This window comes from Schistocerca americana, chromosome X, assembly GCF_021461395.2.
Source record: "Schistocerca americana isolate TAMUIC-IGC-003095 chromosome X, iqSchAmer2.1, whole genome shotgun sequence".
NCBI classification, from domain to species: domain Eukaryota; kingdom Metazoa; phylum Arthropoda; class Insecta; order Orthoptera; family Acrididae; genus Schistocerca; species Schistocerca americana.
Genome location: NC_060130.1, coordinates 675,237,611 through 675,263,554, shown reverse-complemented (window position 1 = coordinate 675,263,554; position 25,944 = coordinate 675,237,611). Strand labels below are relative to the sequence as shown.

The 25,944-nt window shown below is 43.8% G+C and overlaps 1 protein-coding gene across 1 annotated transcript in view; it reads right to left on the bottom strand.

Annotated features, from left to right (window-relative positions):
* LOC124555552 (potassium voltage-gated channel subfamily H member 2-like) overlaps positions 1 to 25,944 on the bottom strand; it is a 1,273,976-nt gene that overhangs the window by 509,521 nt on the left and 738,511 nt on the right. Inside the window, exon 4 of the mRNA XM_047129507.1 lies at positions 25,181 to 25,331. Coding sequence (XP_046985463.1) covers positions 25,181 to 25,331 — 151 coding nt within the window. The remainder of the gene's footprint in view (positions 1 to 25,180; positions 25,332 to 25,944) is intronic.

Genomic DNA, 25,944 nt, shown 5'->3' with positions numbered 1-25,944 from the left:
AGTTAACTTGAGATCCCCTGTCGATAGCGGCCATTATTTCGTGCGAATAAAGAGCTAGCTGCGTTGCACAAGAACGATGTTTTCTGAAACCATGCTGATTACGTATCAATAGATCGTTCCCTTCGAGGTGATTCAAAATGTTTGAATACAGTATATGCTCCAAAACCCTACTGCAAACCGACGTCAATGATATAGGTCTGTAGCTCGATGGATTACTCCTATTACCCTTCTTAAACACTGGTGCGACCTGCGCAATTATCCAATCTGTAGGTACAGATCAATCGGTGAGCGAGCGGTTGCGTATGATTGCTAACAAGGGAACCTCCCCATCGCACTCGCCTCAGATTTAGTTATAAGTTGGCACAGTGGATAGGCCTTGAAAAACTGAAGACACATCAGTCGAGAAAACAGGAAGAAGTTGTGTGGAATTATGAAAAAAAATAAAGCAAAATATACAAACTGAGTAGTCCATGTGCAAGGTAGGCAACATCAAGGATAGTGTGAGCTGAGGAGCACCGTGGTCCCGTGGTTAGCGTGAGCAACTGCGGAACGAGAGGTCCTCCGTTCAAGTCTTCCCTCGAGTGAAAAGCTTATTTTTTTTATTTTCAGACAATTATCAAAGTTCAAGCACTCACATAGGATCAACTTCGCTCTCCAAAATTCCAGAACATGTTCAGATTTGCTTGGACATATGCAGGATTTGACGGTCTACACAGGGAAAAATTTGAAAACGTTAAAAAAATGTTTTGATAGAGCACAGAGAAAACTGTGCGACTGTGAAACTGTTGCATTCATTTGTTGCAGTTTACGAGAAAACCTAAATCGGGCAAGGTAGAAGAATCTTTTTACCCATTCGCCAAGTGTACAAGTTAGGTGGGTCGACAACATATTCCTGTCATGTGACGCACATGCCGTCACCAGTGTTGTATAGAATATATCAGACGTGTTTTCCTGTGGAGGAATCGGTTGACCTATGACCTTGCGATCAAATGTTTTCGGTTCCCATTGGAGAGGCACGTCCTTTCGTCTACTAATCGCACAGTTTTGCGGTGCGGTCGCAAAACACAGACACTAAACTTATTACAGTGAACAGAGACGTCAATGAACGAACGACAGATCATAACTTTGCGAAAAAAGAGAGTAAAATTTACACTCAAGGTAAGATTTGAATCAAGGATCTCTCACGCTAACCACGGGACCACGGCAATCCTGAGCGCATATTGTCCTTGATGTTGCCTATCTTGCACATGGACTACCCAGTTTGTATATTTTGTTTATTTTTTTCATAGTTCCACACAACTTCTTCCTGTTTTCTCGATTGATGTGTGTTCAGGTTTTCAAAGCCTATCCACTGTGCCAACTTATAACTAAATCTGAGGGGGGTGCGATGGGGAGGTTCCTTTGTAAGTAGGGAGCTATTGTATCAGCGTAATCTGAAAGGAACCTAATCGGTATACAATCTGGACCTGATGACTTGCCGTATCAAGTGATTTGAGTTGCTTCGCAACGCCTAAGGTATCTACTTCTAAGAAACTCATGCTAGCAGCTGTTCGTGTTTCAAATTCTGGAATATTCCATTCGTCTTCCCTGGTGAAGGAATTTCGGAAAACTGCGTTCAATAACTCCGCTTTAGCGGCACAGTCATCGGTAACAGTACCATCGGCATTGCGCAGCGAAGGTATTGACTGCGCCTTGCCGCTTGTGTACTTTACATACGACCAGAATTTCTTCGGATTTTCTACCAAATTTCGAGACAATGTTTCGTTGAGGAACCTATTAAAGGCATCTCGCATTGAAGTCCGTGCCAAATTTCGCGCGCCTGTAAATTTTAGCCAATCTTCGGGATTTCGCGTTCTTCTGAACTTCGCATGCTTTTTCCGTTGCCTCTGCAACAGCGTTCGGACGTGCTTTGTGTACCATTGGGGATCAGTTCCATCTCTTACCAGTTTATGAGGTATGAATCTCTCAATTGCTGTTGCTACTATATCTCTGAATTTGAGCCACATCTCGTCTACATTTGCATAGTCAGTTCGGAAGGAATGGAGATTGTCTCTTAGAAAGGCTTCTAGTGACACTTTATCCGCTTTTTTAAATAAAATTATTTTGCGTTTGTTTCTGGTGGATTTGGAAGAAACGGTATTGAGCCTAGCTAGCTACAACGACCCTGTGATCACTAATCCCTGTATCAGTCATGATGCTCTCTGTTAGCTCTGGATTGTTTGTGGCTAAGAGGTCAAGTGTGTTTTCGCAACCATTTACAATTCGCGTGGGTTCGTGGACTAACTGATCGAAATAATTTTCGGAGAAAGCATTTAGGACAATCTCGGAAGATGTTTTCTGCCTACCACCGGTTTTGAACAAGTATTTTTGCCAACATATCGAGGGAAGGTTGAAGTCCCCACCAACTATAACCGTATGAGTGGGGTATTTACGAGTATTTGTTGCGAGACTCAAATTTTCTCTGAACTGTTCGGCAACTATATCATCGGAGTCTCGGGGTCGGTAGAAAGAGCCAATAGTTAACTTAGTTCGGCTGTTAAGTATAACCTCCACCCATACCAATTCGCACGGAGTATCTACTTCGACTTCACTACAAGATAAACCAATACTGACAGACACAAATACTCCACCACCAATTCTGCCTAATCTATCTTGCCTGAACACCGTCTGAGACTTCGTAAAAATTTCTGCAGAACTTATTTCAGGCTTTATCCAGCTTTCTGTACCTATAACGATTTCAGCTTCTGTGCTTCCTATTAGCGCTTGAAGCTCAGGGACTTTCCCAGCACAACTACAACAATTTACAACTACAATTCCTACTGTTCCTTGATCCAAGCACGTCCTGTATTTGCCATGCACCCTTTGAGATTGCAGCCCACCCCGTACTTTCCCGAGGCGATATCGAGGCATTCGCAAGCATGTCCAATAGGCACTGATCATGTACTGCATGAAGTTCATGTTATCTTCCCCCTCGCCTTCTGCAATATAATGAAGAAAGTGTCCCAGCTACCACATAACGGTATGGGTTTTCGAGCTTGAAAAGAAAGACGAATCTGGGCGCAATATGATGCAAGTAGTGTATGCAGTCTCAGAAGATAGAGTAAGGAAGGCCAATTGTGTCCAGAACCAAGACCAGTTTGCCGTATGATCCCTCACAAGTAAAGCGATGTCATATCGTATCTGGAGGCGTACAACGACTACATAAATTCGTGTCCCTAAGCCCAATACGGAAAAGTTGCTCGTTCGTTGGAATCATGTTATTTACTACCTTATACCACGAGGACGCTACGCGCATCGGCAAAATCGGAAGACTGATATTGAACCAAACTGTCGTCCTGGTTGTTTGCGGTGATTCTCTTTCAACGAGGTTCGGGCAAGGGACTGCTTCCCAACGAGTCGTCAGGTGAGGCCACGTCTCCATAAGATGTCAGCCCCTAAATAGTTCACCGCAAGATAGAAGTCACAAATGTGTTTTAAGTTACGATTTATGCGACCAACATCAATAGGGGGTTCAAGACTAGCAGGACGGACACAGAGAAATAAATGGGACGTGAATGTGTGAGTCTCTTGAGACATCGTCAAAACAGTACGACGCACATATAGCATCTGCGTCTTCCTTCTTGTAGCAGTCATGTCCAGGCCCCGAAAGGAACGAGGCTTCGTAACCACCTCATAACGTAAGCGAAATATGTGTCTTTTCCATAAGAAACGAGAAGGCAGTAGTTGTAGTTTCTTCGCCATCATCGAGGGAAGCGGATAAACTTGGGCCACGTAATAAGATTTGCATAAGACATACGGATCCAGTATTCAGACTTTCTGGAGCAGAGTAAGGTGACGCCTTTCATGCTCTAGAATCGCTCCCTGAATTTTTTCCGTAACGGACTTCCAGCTGAGCGCCGCCATTTTGAGTTGACAACGATCAATGATGATACCGAGGGACGTATGCTGATGCACCGCAGTAGCCCATGGAACGATCGCGTCATTAAAACCTCACAAGGGAAGAAGCTTGCATTTACCTTCATTAAGTTTTGCAACTGAACTCCGACAAAAATCATCGATTACAGCCTTCAGTCGAGGTATCTCAGCAGGATTGCGAAGTAGAACTATCACGTCATCCTCGTATGCACGAACAGCTGTAGTCCCGCCGGAAAGCGTCCAATCTGTCAGCTGGGATGCTAGCATCCGAAGTAGGGGCTCCAAAGACAACACAAAGTTACTCACAGCGGGCTTCCTTGAGGCACACCCCTACTGATATTTATTGGGGGCGTCAGTTGGCCATTAACAACCACCCAAGCCGAAATAACCGTAAACAGATTTGAGAGCACTCGCCATGCGTGAACAGTGAAACCAATTGCATCCAGAATCCGAAGCAGAAACTCGTGATTAACACGATCAAATGTCTTATCTAGGTCTAGAAAATCAAGGGCACAAGCAACGGACGTTACAATAGCAACCGAAACACGTCACGACACTGGACTATAGGGGTAAGAATGGTACGACCAGGTGCGCAGCTTTGATGTTTTGCAACAATCTTCTCCATCACAGCCGACATCCTACTATTAACTGTCCTCACCACAGTCTTACAATAAACGTTTAACAAAGTAAGTGGGCGAACGCTATCAGGGGCAGCCGGTCCAGTGCGTTTCGGGATTAAAAGAATTTTCCCCACCTTGAACGAGGTCGGCACTACTCTACCCTGCAACACTTCATTCAAAAGGGAGGTAAAGGTAGCACCCGACAACGGTCGAAAGCGCACGTAAAATTCCTTGAGAAGTCCATCTAGACCCGGGGACTTTGAGAAGGCGATCCCAAAATAAGATTGTAAACTTCCTCAGGTTGAAATGCAGCTAACAGCGTTTCATTATGTTCAGGTGTAGTTGTCGTATCCAAGATGCTGACAAGTGGGTCAAAAAAGGTTTCACTGGACTCACCGATGTCGTAGATGTCTACATAGTACTGGTGCAAGATACGCACTATGTCAGCTTGCGCCGTTACGATACGTCCATCATCTGTCGTGAGAGAATGAACACAAGCGCGTCAGCGACGGGTCTGATGCCGAAGAAAATGATATAAGCAAGTCAGTTCTTCCGTCACCAATGACCGCGGCTTCGATCGGATTTTCAAATCTTCCATTTGTACTCTCTTCAAGGTCAACAATTTTGCCTTTACACACCTAACATCTGCAATTCGCAGAGCGTGATCAGAAGCAGCAGAAAGTTCACGCAGGATGGAACAGTAACATTCACAAGTTCTCCGAAAGTCTCGCGCTTTGGCAACACAGAGAAGTATCAAAGTTTGCTCGAGCCTCGGTTTTGATTATTGCGTCCACCAGTCAATGGTGGAAGAGTATTTCCCAGTGGACCGTAGAGTACGCTTCCACACGATTCGCATCACGTCATCGAGAGAAGGGTCAACTAGGCGAGCGACCTTTAGAGCGACGTTTAACATCCACGGAGATCGAAACAATTTAACTGGTTGCCGTATCAAGATTGAGAGTTATGGCTACAAAACAGTGATCCGTAAAGAAAGCTGGAATGACTTCAACATTAAGAATACTATCGCTCAGGCAGTCTGATACGTAAAACCTATCTAACCTGCTACTAGATGTCGCAGTAAAGTGGGTAAATTTAAGTAACGTCGGGTATTTACCTATGCAGACGTCTTTGAGGCATAAGGAACAGACCAATTCCTGTAATTCACGACAGAAATTAAAAATTAGAGATTGATCTGCAGACGCAATACACAGTTGAAGTCACCACCCAACAGAATACCCGGAGAACCCAGACGTCTTTGAGGCATAAGGAGCAGACCAATTCCTGTAATTCACGACACAAATTAAAAATTAGAGATTGATCTGCATACGCAATACACAGTTAAAGTCACCACCCAAAGAATACCCAGAGAACTCTCACGCAACAGATAAGCAATATCCTCTTCATAAAAGCGCGAAACGATCCACTGCGCGACCAGTGCCAGAAGGGGCATATAAAAGAAGCAATTTAAGATTAAAAAGTTGACAACCTATGCCCCTGCCAGAGTCCAATATTTCCACCTCAGCAAAGGAATGCCTTCGTGAAACAATAAGGTGGTCCCCGTAGAATATTCGGGTGCTATATGAAAGATCATGCAAAAACCGGGTAAAGAGAGATTACTCCTTTAAGAAGACTATGTGCGCACATGAATCATAAATGAACTGACACAGTGAAGCCAATCGCAATTCCAATTCCACACGATTAACATTTATGGAAAGAAACGTGTAGGCTTGGGTCATTGATCACAGCTATACATGGATGTACGGAACGTATTGAGCAGAACTAGGTAGACAGCTGAGCGCGAAGGTCCATTGCGGAGTCCACAGATGAATCACACATCGGGGGGACCAGAACCCCCATTATCATAACTTCTTTTCTTATATTTCTTACGTGCCACCGCACGGTCAGGTTTTATATGCTTTTTCTGTCGGCTACGTGGCATGGCAGCCACTACAGATGGATGTGTGGGAGGGGTTATAGGCACAGCCTCTTGCACCGCAGAACAAGGGTCATATACTGCAGGTCCAGTCACTAAGGCCGAAGATTCTATGGAACTAACAATACAGCAGGTGATACTTGGTCGCTAATTTTATTCTCCTCAGGATTTGTTGTAGGCGGCAAATTCGGGAAACCGTCGGCGTCTGAAGATGAAGGAGCAGGAGGACACTGCGTTGTCTAACACTGTAATGGAGGACACAAAGACAAAGAAGGGGGGGGGGGGGACTCCGCTCCCTCTCCACACACAAGCAGCTCAGAGCTCAGGAGGGGCCATTTCGCGAGGAGGAGGGATGCTGGAGATAACTTCTTCGACACTCACCGTACCACGAATGGGAGGTATCGTAGCATCGATAGGAGCAGGGGACGTAATCGATGCGGAGGAGGTGGGGGCAGAAGGCACAGCCAAATCCTCACCCTCACCATCTTTAGCGCGACGTCGCTTGTTTGTCACTGTTACGGGTTCCACCCTTGGGGCAATAGGATTCTGAACCGGTCGCGGAGGTAAAATCGGAAATCCAGTTACATGATTATCAGAACTTGTTTTTTGTTCATTATGATCTTAAGCAGAAATACTGCTGCGCGGTGTGGGATCCTTACCATATAGGACTGACGGAGTACATCGAAAAAGTTCAAAGAAGGGCAGCAAGTTTTGTATTATCACCAAATATGGGAGAGAGTCACTGAAATGATACAGGATTTGGGCTGGACATCATTAAAAGAAAGGCGTGTTTCATTGCGACGGAATCTTCAAGAGTATCGATGCAGATGTAGAAATAGGTCTGACGTCGGGAATGGAAGGAACAACATCAGCAATCGTCAATTTGCGGCGCTGCATTAATGACGGCTTTAATACAAAAACCGTCCGGGGGCAATTAGATCGGACGTTTCCACTTTCATTACATAGGAAGCAGGTGGGATCTTGACCAGCATACATGGCACGAACGCGATAACCACACATTAGTAAATGTGATGGAATATTGCGTTTGAAATGCAGTTCTACCGAACGAATTCTACTATAACACTGTAATCCGTGTTGATTGGACCAACGTTCACGACGAACGTTTTTCACGTTTCCATAAGGAGTCAATATGTCCTTTAGAAAGTTGTCATCAACCTGCGGCGGAAGGTTGAACACTCGAACATTGGTACAGTCAAGTTCAGCATCTGCAAGTGACACCATACTAACGGAATTATCGCCATGCTTCAACGGGACTTGAGAACTATGTCGCGACAATAATCTGTCAACGTGAAGGGGATCCATAAATTTCACGTAAAACACGTTCACGTCTGCGTCAAAATAAGCGATGTGAACCTGATCAGAGTTCACATGAGTTGTAGCGACAAGCCAATCGTGGATTTCTAGGGACCCGGGCTGCACATGTCGCGTTTTTTTTATCGAAAGTGAAGCTCACAGTACCTTTTCGTGGAATACACGTGGAAACCATGGTAGCTATAGAGGAGCGGCCGACGCCGCTGGAAGTAGACGAACACAGACAGTAAGGCGGAGCGGAGGCGCTACGACTCACTCGGCAACAGAACAACACTAATGAGAAAAACTCCACATAAGCGACGCTGCGACAAGTGAAATAAACACGAACCTTCCCGCTCGGCGCTCAGTTTAGTACACTTTCTTGTTTTCATGCTTGATCTGTGTTCAGTTCTTGATGGACTATCCATTGAGCCATCTAACCACTAAATCTTAGACGGGTGCGATGGGAAGTTTAGCTTGTTAGAATTCACAACCATGTCTTATAGATGAATATGTGTGGAAAATAAGATGATGTGAACACTGTTCGACATAAACATTGCACTTTTTGCGTTTTCAATAAATTTGTAGAGATTTTAGAACATTTTGACATTCTGTCAGTATCGCAGATATGGAAAAAGATTAATTAAAGGCTCTGTTGCGTCTTATACCACGTGCGGTTCAAAAAATGGTTCAAATGGCTCTGAGCACTATTGGACTTAACATCTATGGTCATCAGTCCCCTAGAACTTAGAACTACTTAAACCTAACTAACCTAAGGACAGCACACAACACCCAGTCATCACGATGCAGAGAAAATCTCCGACCCCGCCGGGAATCGAACCCGGGAACCCGGGCGTGGGAAGCGAGAACGCTACCGCACGACCAACCACGTGCGGTCAGTAGATCGAACTAAGGACATTTTTACCATTGCAGACATCTGTTGATGACAGTAAGCACCTAGTGCTACAAAGATCGACCATTTGACGCTTCTATAAAGGTAGCCATCTGTTGATAACAGTAAACAACTGGTATATAAAATAGAAGTTGATTGCATTCCACCTTTTCCGGTTTTATGGAATAATATGTTAGGTAAAACTCATCTATGACAACTAAATCGTTATTTGGATATTATAAGCAAACATTGGTTTTTAACCCTTTCGCTGCTATAGACGTGCTCTCTGTATTCCGTGCTGATTGCGGTTTGTTGATGCTGTACTGCTCGCCAAATGCTGCTACCTGTGCTGAGAGATGGCGTTCCGGCCGCTATGAAATATTTATCATCGGATTTTAAGAAAACTATTCTCTGAAAAATTTGATTTTTGTACATCTTACAGTCTGATATTTTCGAGCCACAAATGACTCATTTTCTTTTCGTTATTCTTCATAGCTACTGCGCTGTGTCAAAATAAGTAACTCATTACACAAAATTTTAAAGAGTTCGTAGAGGCAAAAATGCATTATGTACACTTGGCGTGTGGGTGATTTTAGCTCATCCATTGCTGTGTATGAAATGCAGGTAAGATATCGAAAAAAAGAGAGAAGGACGATATCTCATTTCGTTCTTGCGTTATTGGTTTTTATTACCAGTGGATAGTCCCGAACAAAGCGCCCATTTCTCTCCCTGAACATCGGGAATGATGTCGTCATAACAATCGTCGTGTTTCATAAACGATTAAAAATATCGGAACGAGGTTTTCTTCAAGTGATAGAATATAACGAGTCACGTATGTTATATGATAAATGCCCGAAATCTTTTTATTCATTGAGATATGAAGTAATTCGTCCGCAATAATAAAATGTCAGTGGAATGGGGAGTGTAAACATGTAAACAGCGCTTAAGGAAAACGTCTTCAGCGCCCGTGGAGCAGAGGGGCGTGTCCAGTTAAATCGTCCACAGCAATCAAAGGGTTAATTATTCATAGAGAATATGTTGTATACTCGTTACAATATTCCATAGCGAATGATACAGAGCTGTGAATGAAATTTACAGATGTGACTGGTGAGCCAGTCCATATACAGTTTGTTGTGAGTCCGGAATGAAAACATAGTTCGTTACTTTTTTATGCACTTCAGATACTTTGAGATATTTGTTGATAAGTACTGGGGATCCTTTTGAGCACAGCCTAGATGGGGTTACATTGTAATTGGCTCTCTCATTTCAATACTAGGCTCTTACTGGAGAAGAGGAGAGGGAGGTGGAACACTCTGGAATAAGTGTTTACGTTTTACACACATAATGCATATCTTCGCGTCATTTTAATATTAAGGCAAAAACAAGTATCTGTATGTAAATAATTTAACATGACACCATTTTTGCACAACATTTTAACGGCAGGTCAGTAGTATACAGGGTGTTACAAAAAGGTACGGCCAAACTTTCAGGAAACATTCCTCACACACAAAGAAAGAAAATATGTTATGTGGACATGTGTCCGGAAACGCTTACTTTCCATGTTTGAGCTCATTTTATTACTTCTCCTCAAATCATATTAATCACGGAATCGAAACACACAGCAACAGAACGTACCAGCGTGACTTCGAACACTTTGTTACAGGAAATGTTCAAAATGTCCTCCGTTAGCGAGGGTACATGCATCCACCCTCCGTCGCATGGAATCCCTGATGCGCTGATGCAGCCCTGGAGAATGGTGTATTGTATCACAGCCGTCCACAATACGAGCACGAAGAGCCTCTTCATTTGGTACCGGGGTTGCGTAGACAAGAGCTTTCAAATGCCCCCATAAATGAAAGTCAACAGCGTTGAGGTCAGGAGAGCGTGGAGGCCATGGAATTGGTCCGCCTCTACCAATCCATCGGTCACCGAATCTGTTGTTGAGAAGCGTACGAACATTTCGACTGAAATGTGCAGGAGCTCCATCGTGCATGAACCACATGTTGTGTCGTACTTGTAAAGGCACATGTTCTAGCAGCACAGGTAGAGTATCCCCTATGAAATCATGATAACGTGCTCCATTGAGCGAAGGTGGAAGAACATAAGGCCCAATCAACACATCACCAACAATGCCTGCCAAACGTTCACAGAAAATCTGTGTTGATGACATGATTGCACAATTGCGTGCGGATTCTCGTCAGCCCACACATGTTGATTGTGAAAATTTACAATTTGATCACGTTGGAATGAAGCCTCATCCGTAAAGAGAACATTTGCACTGAAATGAGGATTGACACATTGTTGGATGAACCATTCGCAGAAATGTACCCGTGGAGGCCAATCAGCTGCTGATAGTGCCTGCACACGCTGTACATGGTACGGAAACAACTGGTTCTCCCGTAGCACTCTCCATACAGTGACATGGTCAACGTTACCTTGTACAGCAGCAAATTCTCTGACGCTGACATTAGGGTTATCGTCAACTGCACGAAGAATTGCCTCGTCCATTGCAGGTGTCCTCGTCGTTCTAGGTCTTCCCCAGTCGCGAGTCATAGGCTGGCATGTTCCGTGCTCCCTAAGACGCCGATCAATTGCTTCGAACGTCTTCCTGTCGGGACACCTTCGTTCTGGAAATCTGTCCCGATACAAACGTACCGCACTGATTGGTTGGAAAGAGGGGTATGGGGCATAAAGCACAACTGGTGTATTTAAATCATCCTGGATTTTTAATACTGCGCTATGATTCGTTGGAGAAATGAGGTACGGGAATAGGAGAGACTTCCTACTCTCCCCTTAACACACTTGCGCTATTTCCGCCATCTTTGATTCTTCATTTTAACACTATGCTTTGATTCGCTGGAGATAAGGAAGGGGTGAAGGTTTTCAATTTCCAGTCTTTGACTGATTTATTTACTTTATTGGTTGATATGTCATGAGTTCAAGGTCATCAATGACATCATGAATGCCGTTCAGAATCATGTGACGATCACGTGTTGATCTTGAAGGTCATTTCATGGTTAAAATGGATCAGGTAGTACATACCTAAACTACTCGTGACGGTACACTGTATTTTTACCTCCATCGACCGGCGTTGTTTCAGAGATTTCATCAATCACCTGTATCAAGACACTGAATTTGATTCTCATGGGGTATCAATTAGAGCTCTTGTTACCGTACTTGGTGAACCGACCAGCGTGAACTTACAGTGCCTCACAAAAAAAGCAAAGCACCCAGAAGAGACGGTCGAATGGCAACGTAACTTCGTACACTTTCACACCATCGGCGAGTATGTAAATGATCAGATTTACATCTCTCTGTAACATGTAGAACGGCCACTAGGTGGCATTTATGTTGTTCGTGTTTAGTGTTGATACCGTGCAAGCCACTTTGGTACACATATCAAAAAACGTTTTGCATCACCTCGGTTCCGAGAGTTAGGGAACCTGTACAGAAAATTGCAATAGAGATCAACATAAACATCATTTACGCCCTTTTATTGCTCATGAAAACCACACATTGCATGTTGTACCAGCATACAGCGATACCTTCAGAGGTGGTGGTCAAGATTGCTGTACACACCGGTACCTCTAATACCCAGTAGCACGTCCTCTTGCATTGATGCCTGCCTCTATTCGTCGCAGCATACTATTCACAAGTTCATCAAGGCACTGTTGGTGCAGATTGTCCCACTCCTCAACGGCGATTCGACGTAGATTCCTCAGAGTGGGTGGTGGGTCACGTCGTCCATAAACAGCCCTTTTCAATCTATCTCAGGCATGTTTGGAAGGGTTCATGTCTGGAGAACATGTTGGCCACACTAGTCGAGCGATGTCGTTACCCTGAAGGAAGTCATTCACAAGGTGTGCACGATGGGGGCGCGAGTTATCGTCCATAAAGACGAATGCCTCGCCAATATGCTGCCGATATGGTTGCACTATCGGTCGGAGGATGGCCGTTACGGCGCCTTCCATGACCACCGGCGTCGTTGTCGGCCCCACATAATGCCACCCCAAAACATTAGGGAACCTCCACCTTGCTGCACTTGCTGGACAGTGTGTCTACGGTGTTCAGCCTGGCAGGGTTGCCTCCAACCACGTCTCCGACGATTGTCTGGTTGAAGGCATATGCGACACTCATCGGTGAAGAGAACGTGATGCCAATCCTGAGCGGTCCATTCGGCATGTTGTTGGGCCCATCTTTAATGACTGCAGGGTGTCGTGGTTGCAAAGATGAATCTCGCTATGGACGTCGGGAGTGAAGTTGCGCATCATGCAGCCTATTGACACAGTTTGAGTCGTAACAGGTCGTCCTGTGGCTGCACGAATAGCGTTATTCAACATGGTGGCGTTGCTGTCAGGGTTCCTTCGAGCCATAATCCATAGGTAGCGGTCATCCACTGCCGTAGTGGGCCTTGTGCAGCCTGTGCGAGGCATGTCATCGACAGTTCCTGTCTCTCTGTATCTCCTCCATGTCCGGTTTGGTTGACTCCGAGACGCCTGGAATTATTCCTTGTTGAGAGCCCTTCCTGGCACAAAGTAACAATGCGGTCGCGATCGAAACGCGGTATTGACCGTCTAGGCATGGTTGAACTACAGACAATGCGAGCCGTGTACCTCCTTCCTGGTGGAATGACTGGAACTGATCGGCTGTCGGACCCCCTGCGTCTAGTAGGCATTGCTCATGCATGGTTGTTTACATATTTGGGCGGGTTTAGTGACATCTCTGAACAGTCAAAGGGACTGTGTCTGTGGTACAATATCCACAATCAACGTTTATCTTCAGGAATTCTGGGAACCGGGGTGATGCAAATCTTTTATTTTATGTGTATATATGAGGAGCGTGGACAGCGTCGGTCGTTGAGTGCTCACTGCGAAATACAGGGAGAGGCCACGTACTCGCGTGAGAAAATATTACCAGAATCTGACAGAGATTGACAGTGGCTTCACTGTAGGTGTGCGTTTATCCGGCTGGTCGAATTGTGCAATATCCAGATCTGTGAGGCACATGGATGTGACAGCTGTCCGATGGTGGACTGCGTTGGAACGTGGTAGTCGACATATTGATCACCAAGGAGCCAGTCAATCATGTCAGGAAATCACACGGGAGGGCCGCTGTATTGTGCACCAAGCACATCGTCATCCTTCACATCTGTACCTGGTATCCCAGAACAAGTAATTGATTCCCTGCAAATTCTGTGTCATCAGGCACTTTGGGTAGGAAACCAGCAGTAGCCGGACTAGGAAAGTACTGTCACGTGCATTGTTGTTGTTGTTGTGGTCTTCAGTCCTGAGACTGGTTTGATGCAGCTCTCCACGCTACTCTAACCTGTGCAAGCTTCTTCATCTCCCAGTACCTACTGCAACCTACATCCTTCTGAATCTGCTTAGTGTATTGATCTCTTGGTCTCCCTCTACGATTTTTACCCTCCACGCTGCCCTCCAATGCTAAATTTGTGATCCCTTGATGCCTCAAAACATGTCCTACCAACCGATCCCTTCTTCTAGTCAAGTTGTGCCACAAACTTCTCTTCTCCCCAATGCTATTCAATACCTCCTCATTAGTTACGTGATCTACCCACCTTATCTTCAGCATTCTTCTGTAGCACCACATTTCGAAAGCTTCTACTCTCTTCTTGTCCAAACTGGTTATGGTCCATGTTTCACTTCCATACATGGCTACACTCCATACAAATACTTTCAGAAACGACTTCCTGACACTTAAATCTGTACTCGATGTTAACAAATTTCTCTTCTTCAGAAACGATTTCCTTGCCATTGCCAGTCTACATTTTATATCCTCTCTACTTCGACCATCATCAGTTATTTTACTCCCTAAATAGCAAAACTCCTTTACTACTTTAAGTGTCTCATTTCCTAATCTAATCCCCTCAGCATCACCCGATTTAATATGACTACATTCCATTATCCTCGTTTTGCTTTTGTTGATGTTCATCTTATATCCTCCTTTCAAGACACTGTCCATTCCGTTCAACTGCTCTTCCAAGTGCTTTGCTGTCTCTGACAGAATTACAATGTCATCGGCGAACCTCAAAGTTTTTACTTCTTCTCCATGAATTTTAATATCTACTCCGAATTTTTCTTTTGTTTCCTTTACTGCTTGCTCAATATACAGATTGAATAACATCGGGGAGAGGCTACAACCCGGTCTCACTCCTTTCCCAACCACTGCTTCCCTTTCATGCCCCTCAGGCCTGAATTCTGTCCTCCAGAATCCCACACCATACATTCACCGACCACGGTTTTTGGTGTGCAACTTGCCGCAGCCGACACGGATTTTCAGTTGCCCGATAATGCATGTTATGCAAATTAACATTTCCATGAAACTTCCTGGCAGATTAAAACTGTGTGCCGGACCGAGACTCGAACTCGGGACCTTTGCAAGTTCGAGTCTCGGTCCGGCACACAGTTTTAATCTGCTAGGAAGTTTCATATCAGCGCACACTCCGCTGCAGAGTGAAAATCTCATTCTGGAAACATTTCCATGGTTCATGAATGTAGCCTCGTCAGTAAATAAAATCAAATTCATAAATGTGTCATCCCTCTGAATCTGAAGTTGAGCCCATCGCAAAATTCAGTGCGACGCATATAATCCGTACCAGTTAAGTCTTGGTGAAGATGGATATGGTAAGGATGATATTTATAGTCTGGGAGACGAGTCTTTGGTATTGACAGCTCGGTAGCGTCTTTCCGTTGCCTAGCGACCGCAGGCAAGCAGCCAATGACGGCCTGACTTTGAGCGGGTAGCAAGGGCCACGTTGCCGCTCTGAAACCCGGTCGCGCGCGCTTATGAAACTTACCAGTGTCTCGCGTGCAGGCGGTGCGGTCGTTCGTCGTTTGTCTGAAGTTGAATTCGCAGTTTATTTCGTTTTTGTTGTTTTTAGTGTTTCTTTGTTTATGTTTCGTTGTAAACAATGTCTAGTGCGGCGGGTAGTACCAGCCCAACACAAGAAGTGAAACGGAGGAAGAAAAGTGTGCTACACACCCAGGCCCGTGAATTCGTGTGCTCTGTGAGGGATTACTTTGAGAAAGAAAAGGACAAAGGTGGGCCCTTAATTCCTGTTGTTCAGGTTGTGAAGAGAACTGCAGCAGCATTGAAAATAAGTAAGGACACTGTTGTAAAGATAGGGAAAGAACAGTATAGTGTAGATTGTGACGAGAGTGGCACAACAAAGCTGCACACACCAGGAAAGAAGCGACCGAGAAATAAGAAGGTGACAGCTTTGGACGATTTTCATAAAGACGCTATTCGTCGTCATATATACAGCTATTATAAGAGAAAGGAACATCCCACTCTATCTAAATTACAGGTGTCGCTTCAGAAAGACGATCTTTTTAAAGGGAGCAAATTTTCATTGCGTACAGTGTTGAAAGACGTAGGCTTCAGCTATTCACTGTTTAACGGACGCAAAATATTAATGGAAAGGACAGGTGTAGTTGCATGGCGGTGCAGATTTCTGCGCAGGATCATGGGTGTGGAATTCGAAAATATAGTGTGGTTAGATGAAACTTGGGTCAATGCCAGCCATTCTTTACGTAGAGGCTGGAATGATGGAACGCCCGAGGGGACAATGGCAGTGCCTGTTGGCAAAGGAGGGCGTATTATTGTCTTACATGCAGGAACATCGAAAGGTTTTGTGCCAAACTGCTTGAAAATGTTTCGGTCAAAAAAGACGGGAGATTACCATGAAGAAGTGAACAGTGTAGTATTTCAAGAATGGTTCGAGACATCGCTTATGACGAATCTGACAAGTCCATCAGTGATTGTTATGGACTATGCGCCTTATCATTCCGTTGTTCACGATGAGGCACCAACCTTGGCAACAAAAAAAGACGATATCATTCAGTGGTTGAAACGGCGAAAAGTAGATTTCAGAGAAGATTTAAGGAAGGCGGAACTGCTCGAAATTGTGGCACAAAAGAAACCCCAATTTCCAACATATGTAATTGACGAGATTGCTAAAAGGCATGGGCATGAAATCGTTCGGCTTCCTCCATACCACTGTCACTTCAATGCAATTGAAGGAGTGTGAGCGCGGATAAAAAATTACATTGCTGCAAACAGTAAAAAATTCACGATCTCTGAAGTGGAAACTCTCCTTCCAGCAGCTATCAATAAAGTGACAATCGAGACGTGGGCTAAAATTGTAAACAGCACTGCAAGTGCCATCAGAGAGGCGGCCAAAACCGAAGGGGTTGTGGAAGAATGCATCGAAAATTTAATTATACATCTGGCAGAGAGCAGTGATAGTTCGAGTAGTGCTGAGGATGACAATGTCAAATCAGATTCTGACAGTGATGTGAGTGGTGTTTTTCCATTACAGTAACTACAACGTATTCAGGAATGTAAGGAGGGAGTTTGCTATCGATCTACAACCAGATCATCATATTGTGAGTACTTTCTTCAGATTATAACTCTTAATACACTGACCAATTATTCTGTAGCTTGTAGTAGAACAAATTAATAATGCTAATACTTAACAATGGAAACCAAAACTGCTAATGTTCAACAACTTGCGAAAATAGTTTTTATTTCAGTTGTGAAGTTTAACAAATAACTTTATTATGTTTCAGCATCTTAGACACTTGTACTAAATAGCTCTTATCAGTTTTCGAGTTAATATATTTCAAGCAACAACTTTAAATAAATTCACGCGTACCAATACGACTTGTATTTTGTCTCGCTTTTATTTCTGCTGCTAGAGAATGCGTGTAGCAGACAGGGCGCCGCGTGCTGTGAGCCACGTTCGGCAACAGCGCCGTCTGCCCGCCGTAACTGTCAGTACCAATCACTCGTCTCATGGACTACTGTATATGTCGATGCACAACACGAACAACACTACTACGGCTCATGCCAGATCCTCTTGCGATTTGACGCGAACTGACACAAGGATCTCGAACCACAGTGGCAAGAGTAACAATTTCCGTTTACTCGTTGGTAACTTTCCTATGTCGGACATGTTTCCGATGCGTTAAAGATCCGGTTGTTCTCAATTTATCATACACATATTTAAATGTGCGACGTGTAGGTTAGTACGTTGAGCATATCTTTCAGCGTATAACTCTCTAGTTCTCACTGAATTTCATTAGCATTCTCCGTAAATGAGATGCATATCGAATTGTTCTTTGAAGGAATACATCATTAACATTCGTTTGATTCGTCGATATTAGTCTTATCGTTCCTATTAGTGTTGTACTGCGAAACCGTCGAATGGTGTTTACATGTCAATGGCACGTTAGATGGATACGGCGTATTCGGTGAATATTTACTATTTGCACGATATACGAGCGAGAATTGTCAGAGTATGTGCTTCGATAAGCCTATAAGCGCCAAAGTGATAATGAATACCATTAAATCCATAATAAGATGATTTCAGCACAGCATTGATACCAATGGTCATTACTTCGTACATCTTCTGTAAATGGACGTTCATGCCACCTTTATGACCTTCGTTGACCTTCAAAGACCTTACTGTTACACATCATTGGACTCGTCTCGATAGCCGCTATCAGAAAGTAAGTACCAAACTACAGCATCCCATAAAAAAAAGTTGATCTTCATATCTCTGACACGACACCACCTAGCAACAAAAAACCATCGTCATATTATGGCCCCCCTTGTCCCATGCAATATTTGTTCAACAAGCTTTTCAACTACTATCATACTTCCGGAGTTATTCTAGGTGGCAATAGTTAGTGACTCACCCTGTATAGTCGACAACATTTAGAAAACCGATCGGCCCTGAACAAATACTTGCTGTGACTCCATCGCTTTGCTTTGCGATTTTGCACTTGGACAGGACAGATGCCAAAATTAAAAACTACTTTTTAGCAAAGAGAAGCAATTGTACGAACATTAACAGCTCAGATGCCAAGCCAGAACTAAGCGAAGAAGAGAAGGCTGTAAGGTAGAAGGAACATATAGTGGGGAGGGGCTATAGAAAACGAACATGAGCTCAATGTTTGGTTTCTGTGAAATGACTGAACACGTATGGCAGTACTGATCCTACCACATATCTTAGTAGATAGTTTATAGCATTTGTAGATTTCGAGAGAGCTTTTGACAATCTTGACTGAAATACACTCTTTGACGCTCTGTTGGTATCACAGATAAAACACATGGACACAAGATTATCTACAACTTCTACAAAAACACATGGACACAAGATTATCTACAACTTCTACAGAAATTAGGCTGCAGTTGTAAGACTTCAAGTACTTTAAAAAGGGAAGCAGTAGTTGAGAACGCCGAAGCAGAGAAGATATAAAATGCAGACTGGCAATAGCAAGAAAAACGTTTATTAAAAAGAAAATTTTGTTGACATCGACTACAAATTAAAATGTTGGGAAGCATTTTACTGCGATATCTGTGTGGAGTGCAGCCTTATATGCAATTGAAACCTGGATGATAAATAGTTCCATCAAGAAGTCAATGGATACTTTCAAAATGTGGTGCTAAAGAAGAATGCCGAAGATTAAATTTGTAGATCGTACAACTAATGAGCAGGTACTTAATTCAACTGAAGAGAAAAAGGAAACTATGGCACGAATTGTCTACAGGAAGGGATTGGTGACAGGACTTATTACGAGTCATCAAGGAATCGTCAGTTTGGTAATGGACGCAAAATAGTAGAGAGAGACCAAGGCTTAACAACGGTAAGCAGATTCGAATGGATGTGGGTTGCAGTAGTAATGAAGAGATGAAGTTTACACAGGACAGACTAGTGTGGAGCGCTGTATCAACACGAAAAATAAATACGACATTTTGATAACCAGATATCGAATCGACCACTCTATCATAGCAACTAAAGTGGTAACTGTGAAGAAAATTATTATGATTGGTCTTTCACAACTACTTGCAAGACTGGGTTAATTGAGAATGCTCATCTAGTATTGTCTATTGTCCTCCAGAGCTTATTGATACTGAAGACACTATGGTTGGTGCTCTATGCCAAAGAGTTTGGCACAAAGAGGTGGTCAGGGATGTATAATTTTTCGATAAAAGAAAGTGACTTATCAGAGGCTATGTACCCTGCCAGTAAAAACTACTTTAGCGGTGCTGGAAAGAATAACTGGCAAGCTGGTGTTATTATAAGTAGTTATAGAGCCTTCTAAGCGTTGCAGGTAAGTAAAATGTCTCAAGGCAAAACGAAATAGTTAACAATACGTTTGTTTGCGTGACTATCGTCCACAGCAAACACAGAAATGTATTTTATTTGTTCCAGACGTGTTTCGCCTTTTATTTCAAGGCCTCTTCAGTGGAATCTAGCACGATACAGTTTTGTTTCGATACGCAATATTCGTAGATTATAATACACTTCACGTCTTATTTTTTACTTATAAAGTGATTTGTTACATTTATTCGACTTCTTGGCTGGCATCTACAATTCACTTCCTCTGGTCACATGCTGGAGGTCACACTATAGTTTCACTTACGAAACATAAGCACATTTTCACGTTATGAACTTTTTTATTCACAATTTTCATCTTCTTTGCGCTAATTGATGTGGAGCACTATTATTCTTCTGTCAGTATCTGTACAAATTTTACCAAAAACTGTGATTTAATATCGTAACTACTCAGTGTTCACTTTATGTCTCTTCTTATTTGGTTTGTTTACGTACACGTTGTCCACCTAACGAAGTATTTGCTGAACTAACCTCTGCTCGTTTCTGTTCTCTTTATATCTGCTTGCGAGAGTACGTGTGTGTGTGTGTGTGTGTGTGTGTGTGTGTGTGTGTGTGTGTGTGAGATTAGTCAGTTCTAGAAAGCTGAATGTAATAGCTGTCAGACAGTGGTTGAAAGTTTTGGTGTTTAACTCAGTTGATTTTTGCTTTAAATGTTTTGTGGAGGGATTCATGTACAAGTGAGGAGAAGGGGTTGGGTGGTATCATGATGATGATAATCGTCTAAAATGGCTCTGAGCACTATGGGACTTAACATCTGAGGTCATGAGTCCCCTAGAACTTAGAACTACTTAAACCTAACTAACCTAAGGACATCACACACATCCATGCCCGAGGCAGGATTCGAACCTGCGACCGTAGCGGTCACGCGGCTCCAGACTGTAGCGCCTAGAACCGCTCGGCCACTTGATGATAATCCTCTGTTGGAGCGTTATTTTACTATTTTATTTATTAATTTAAACATCGAGTTTACTCTTACATGAACCTCTCTGCCGGCCGCGGTGGTCGTGCGGTTCTAGGCGCTTCAGTCCGGAACCACGTGACTGCTACGGTCGTAGGTTCGAATCCTGCCTCGGGCATGGATGTGTGTGATGTCCTTAGGTTAGTTAGGTTTAAGTAGTTCCAAGTTCTAGGGGACTGACGACCTCAGATATTGAGTCCCATAGTGCTCAGAGCCATTTTTGAACCTCTCCACAAAACATTTGAATCAAAACTCAAGTCAGCTCTACACCAAAACTTTCAACCATTGTGTGATAGCTTTCTACAAGCGACTAATCACCCACCCACTCACACACACACACACACACACACACACACACACACACACACACACACAAGACAACAGAAATGAACAGACGTTAGTTTTCAGCATATACCTTCTAAGGTTGACAACATGTACATAAACAAACCAAATAGGAAGAGACATAAAGTTAATACACAACAATTACAACATTAAACCACAGTTTTCGGTAAAGTGTCTACGGCTTGTGACAGAGAAATATTTGTGCTCGACGGCAATTAGCGTAAATAACATGAAAACTGTAAAGGAAAAAGTTCGTAACGTGAAAATGTGCTTATGTTTCGTTAGTGAAGTTACAGTGCAACCTCCAGCACTTGACCAGATGAGAGGAAACGTAGATGCCAGCCAAAAACTCTAATAACTGTAGGTAATCACTTGCTTAAGTAAAAAATATGTTAACTGTGTTATAATCTACAAATATCGCATATCAAAACAAAACTGTATCACTCTAAATTCCGCTGAAGATACCTTACAGGGAAAGGCGAAACGCTTCTGGAACAAATAAAATACATTACAGCAAGAGAAAAGCGTTTTTAATTTACAAAACGAAATGATTAGTGCTTCTACATACTTGGCAATTACATCTTATGACATACGAGCAAATTAGTTTTGGATTAATCTCTGTAGGTATGTATAGAGTATTGTAAATGTTAATGTGTTCCATGTCACTGTACTTCTCATTTAAAATGCTATTAAATGCCATTTAAAAAAGTACATCGATCCATTGTAATAAACTACAATTGCTTCCACATCTTGGTAGATAAAGAGGTTTAGCGTATTTATCATGCGAAAAAATACGTGACTCTTCACGAGCTATCATTTTCAAGCAACCACGTTTCGACATCTTGAACCGTTTACGAAATCTGGGGCTGATCCAACCGCACGATATACGATAAGCAGGGCTGAGTATGGGTCGCATCGCGCACCAGTAGCGCGCTGCTCCTGCGTAGACCGTCCGCCAACATGTTATTCAATATCTCGAGAACGGTTATACCTCTCGTCCTGCTCTCACCTCTGAAAAAAATTTGGATATGTTGCATAAATTTCACTCGCAATAATTTTTTACCTCGCCGTAATGTCACATGGTAGCGACTATGAAATGGCTATATCTAAGAGATCTGGCCTTCTTCAGTTGGTGGGACAGCCTGTGAGATCACCAGGGCTGACGGTGATGGCGTCGTTTGCTTCCATGAAGCGCAGAAGCCGGTGGCCGCTTATGTTGGTCACCCTAGAATCATAAATGGTGTTCCTCGCATTAAAATTTCCACTGATAAAAGTTCTGCCGGGCAGTGTTTGAAGGATCGCGATATCGGCAGGATCGAAGAGTTCTCTTGGGGGTTGTAGGCGGCTACGATGGTAATTCCCCCTTGCGCTTTGTCGATTGCTTCTCAGGTTGCTTCTGTTGTCTCCTGTGCTGGTAGTTATATGAAATGGTGACGTAGTTATAGGAGATGATGACGAAGCGATTTCTGTATGTATATGGCTGTTCTGACACCTGCAGTCGTACTATCATTTCTGTAGCAGCAATAATTTTCATCTGCAACGTTGACATCGGCCTTTAAATGAATTTACGTGACACGACATTAGTCATCCTTCCTTTTGTAGGAAATTCTTAGACTTCGCCTGCTTAGTTGAATATGCAGTTTGCATTTCATTAGATGGTAGTTAACCCACGGTATCTGTTGTCCATCGGTGGCGTTAACAAATCTGACGGAGGTTGTGGCCTCTGCCACAGCAGTACGAACGGCGATTCCAATGTAACATCGAATGTGACGTACCAGGTCCACTGAAAGCTTCAACATTTCGGTTAGACTGGTTAAGACTTGCTAATGTTCGGAGGTGTTGTGACTGGGATGAAGATCGCAGTGTTTACGTTGTCTGTCATCCTTCAGCTCAGTATTTTGTCGGGATTTTGTATCACTAGAGACAGACGTTGCATGGCTGACTCCCGTTTTTCGCAGAGCTCATTTCATGTGCTGATTTCGCTGCCTGGCGAGTGCTCGCCTGTCACCTGTATGCCTCACAGCCGTTCACAGCTAGCAACATGATCTCCGCAGCAATTGATACATTTTGGTTTTTCGTTTAAAAAGTCTTGGGTGAACTCACTGCTATTGTGATTGCCAGCACACGTCACACATTTTGCGTCCCTCCTGCACTGTAGTGAAAACGGCAATGTTCCTGAAATTTATAAAATTGCACTGGTACTCGTTTAGATTAAAGTTCCTCAATGGTGACATCTGTTGCCCATATACTCTTTACGACCGAAAGTCTTCTGTTCTTGACGGTATCATATTGTCTTCGGACAATGTACCAGTAACATTCGAAATAAAGGTGGGTGCCATGCCAACAAGACAACAGGACTAGATACCTACGGTGTAACGTAGAAAATTTGTCAACAAAAAATGGACGAAGTCCTACAGCACATTCCTGGTCCCAGCACATTCCTGGTCCTCAAGAAGTCGGAACAAAGGCAGTTCTTCAATACATAACCCAAGATCCGCTCCAAGCAACTCAAGATGCTACTCCAGCGCCAGCAGACGAAGAAAACAGTAGGCGTCGGCTACGTCTGCTGCACGGCCCCCCCTCCACCCTCCCCCCACCTCCACACCTGCTGGACGCCATCAAGGAAAATAATGTTTTCAGAGAATGGCAACTCACCCGCAATCCGGACACCTAGTGATTGCTCAGTAGGATGAGGAACGACATTAAAGCTACCGAACAAGAACACAGAATTCAATCAAGGTCTTGCGAACGTGTCATTTCAAGATGGGCAGCATAGAATGCGAGACGACTGTTCACTAGAAGGTTAAGCAAAATCCCACCGCTTCTAATGGTCAACGGCAACATCTGTGGACCTGATGCGAAAGCGAACGCTATGGCTGACGTCTTAGCGATTAATCTTACACCCAACAACATGTGTACCTAGTTGCTGGGCGACTACCAATAGTAACAAGCAAAAGACGACATCTTAGTTAGAGTCCGTTGATGTCAAAATATCAAGACGCCTGCACTTACTTTACCTCCTTATGTGATATCGGCACTGCTGTATTGAAGTGCAGCATGAACTCCGACTACTGCTGCAGGCAAACGACAACATTGGTGACTGAACAAAGGAATGTCGACAACGCCTCCAAAACACAGACTATCAACGTCACTCAGGAGGTGGTGACCAAAGACTTACAAAATATAATTGTGGGGTGTGAATCCGTCGAATGATCTACAGCCAAGTATCCTGGCGACACGTTGACAGATGTCTGACGTGGCGCCAACATGTTGAAAGGAAGAGGGAACTTTACCTCTCTTGAGCCCCATGCATTCTCTTCCTCGCCTCCTAGGGTTCACCCTACGTAAAACTATGGTGTTTCCAATACTGGGATATGCTGCTGTTGTATGGGGCACCACAGAAAAACAGAACATACGGATGCTGCAGACAGTCCAAACCCGCGCCTTAAAACGTGCACTGAAAGTATCTTCTTGGTCTCATACTAAAACGATTCATGAAATGGGTGTGAAGCCGCTTCGTCATGAGCGCTTCAAGAAATTGGCGCGATACTTCTATGAAAAAACTGCCCTTGCCAGCAATGTAAAAACTGGCACTCTGAGCCACAAGGTCCAACGAAACAACGAAATGGACTGAACTGGTGCACACGTTGAGCGCTACTGAGCTACCAGCCCAGCACGAATTGATGACACCATCGGTTACTAATTAATGCTCACTGCATTCATTATGCCCAATTTTTCATAGTTGTAGTTACGACTGGAGGAACAGCCCGACACGCTTACCCTCCGCCCTCACCTGGAAGTTCAGCGTTTCCAGTAACTATGTTTGGCAACAACGAGTATAACCAGTCGCGTCTTGCAGCGGTGAACACAGCAACAACCACACAGCTACTTCGATGAAACATTGTGGTACTTCCGGGGACAAGCCTGAGAAATGTATTTGCCATTATAATTTTTATTCGGACGTCAGCGCTTGAAGTGTTTGTCAGGCTTGTGCGCATGTTACCTGGTGGCCTCGTGGTCGTGATCTTCGTCGCCGTCAGCGTCTTCGGCAGTGACGTCGCTGGGCGGCGTGAGGTAGCCGGCGAGGCGAAGGCCGCGGCCACGTAGCGACCCCATCCGCAGTGACTGCCGGAAAGACTGTCGCGCGCGGTCCACTGCAACACACAGCACACATTTCTTATTTCACTACGTTACCTTGTTGACAAGCACAATCACGAAGCCTCGTTTCTTCGCACTAACAATAAGTTGATTGTTCTGTTTTTTTTTTTTTAACTTTGTAATGGGACAGCATCTGTGCTACTAACTCATTTCCTATGTCTACACATCGGAGTTCGGCCATCACCGGATGCACTAAATCAGTTTTATATTCACTACATTCATCAGGAGTTATTACCTACATGTTGTTGTTTGTTGTGGTCTTCAGTCCAGAGACTGGTTTGATGCAGCTCTCGCATTACCTACATATCACATTCCTTTAATCCTAACTACGTTACTGAATTACGAGCGCATCGTGCCATTTAAAATTATTTGTCTTGGATAAGAAATTAAAAAACAATTGACTTGAAGTACTTGTAATGGCACATTAGTGGGACAAAAACATAAATTTGTGTATGTTCTACGTAGGCAGTTTTCGTGCACACACGTACAGTTGTCTTGTGACAGCCAGAGCGAGAGCACCAGCAGCAGCGAGTACTGTTTGTATAAAGCGTTTTTGTACTTATTTGCTGCGCTTAGCTTTTAAATACTTTTTCTGGGAAAACCTAGCGT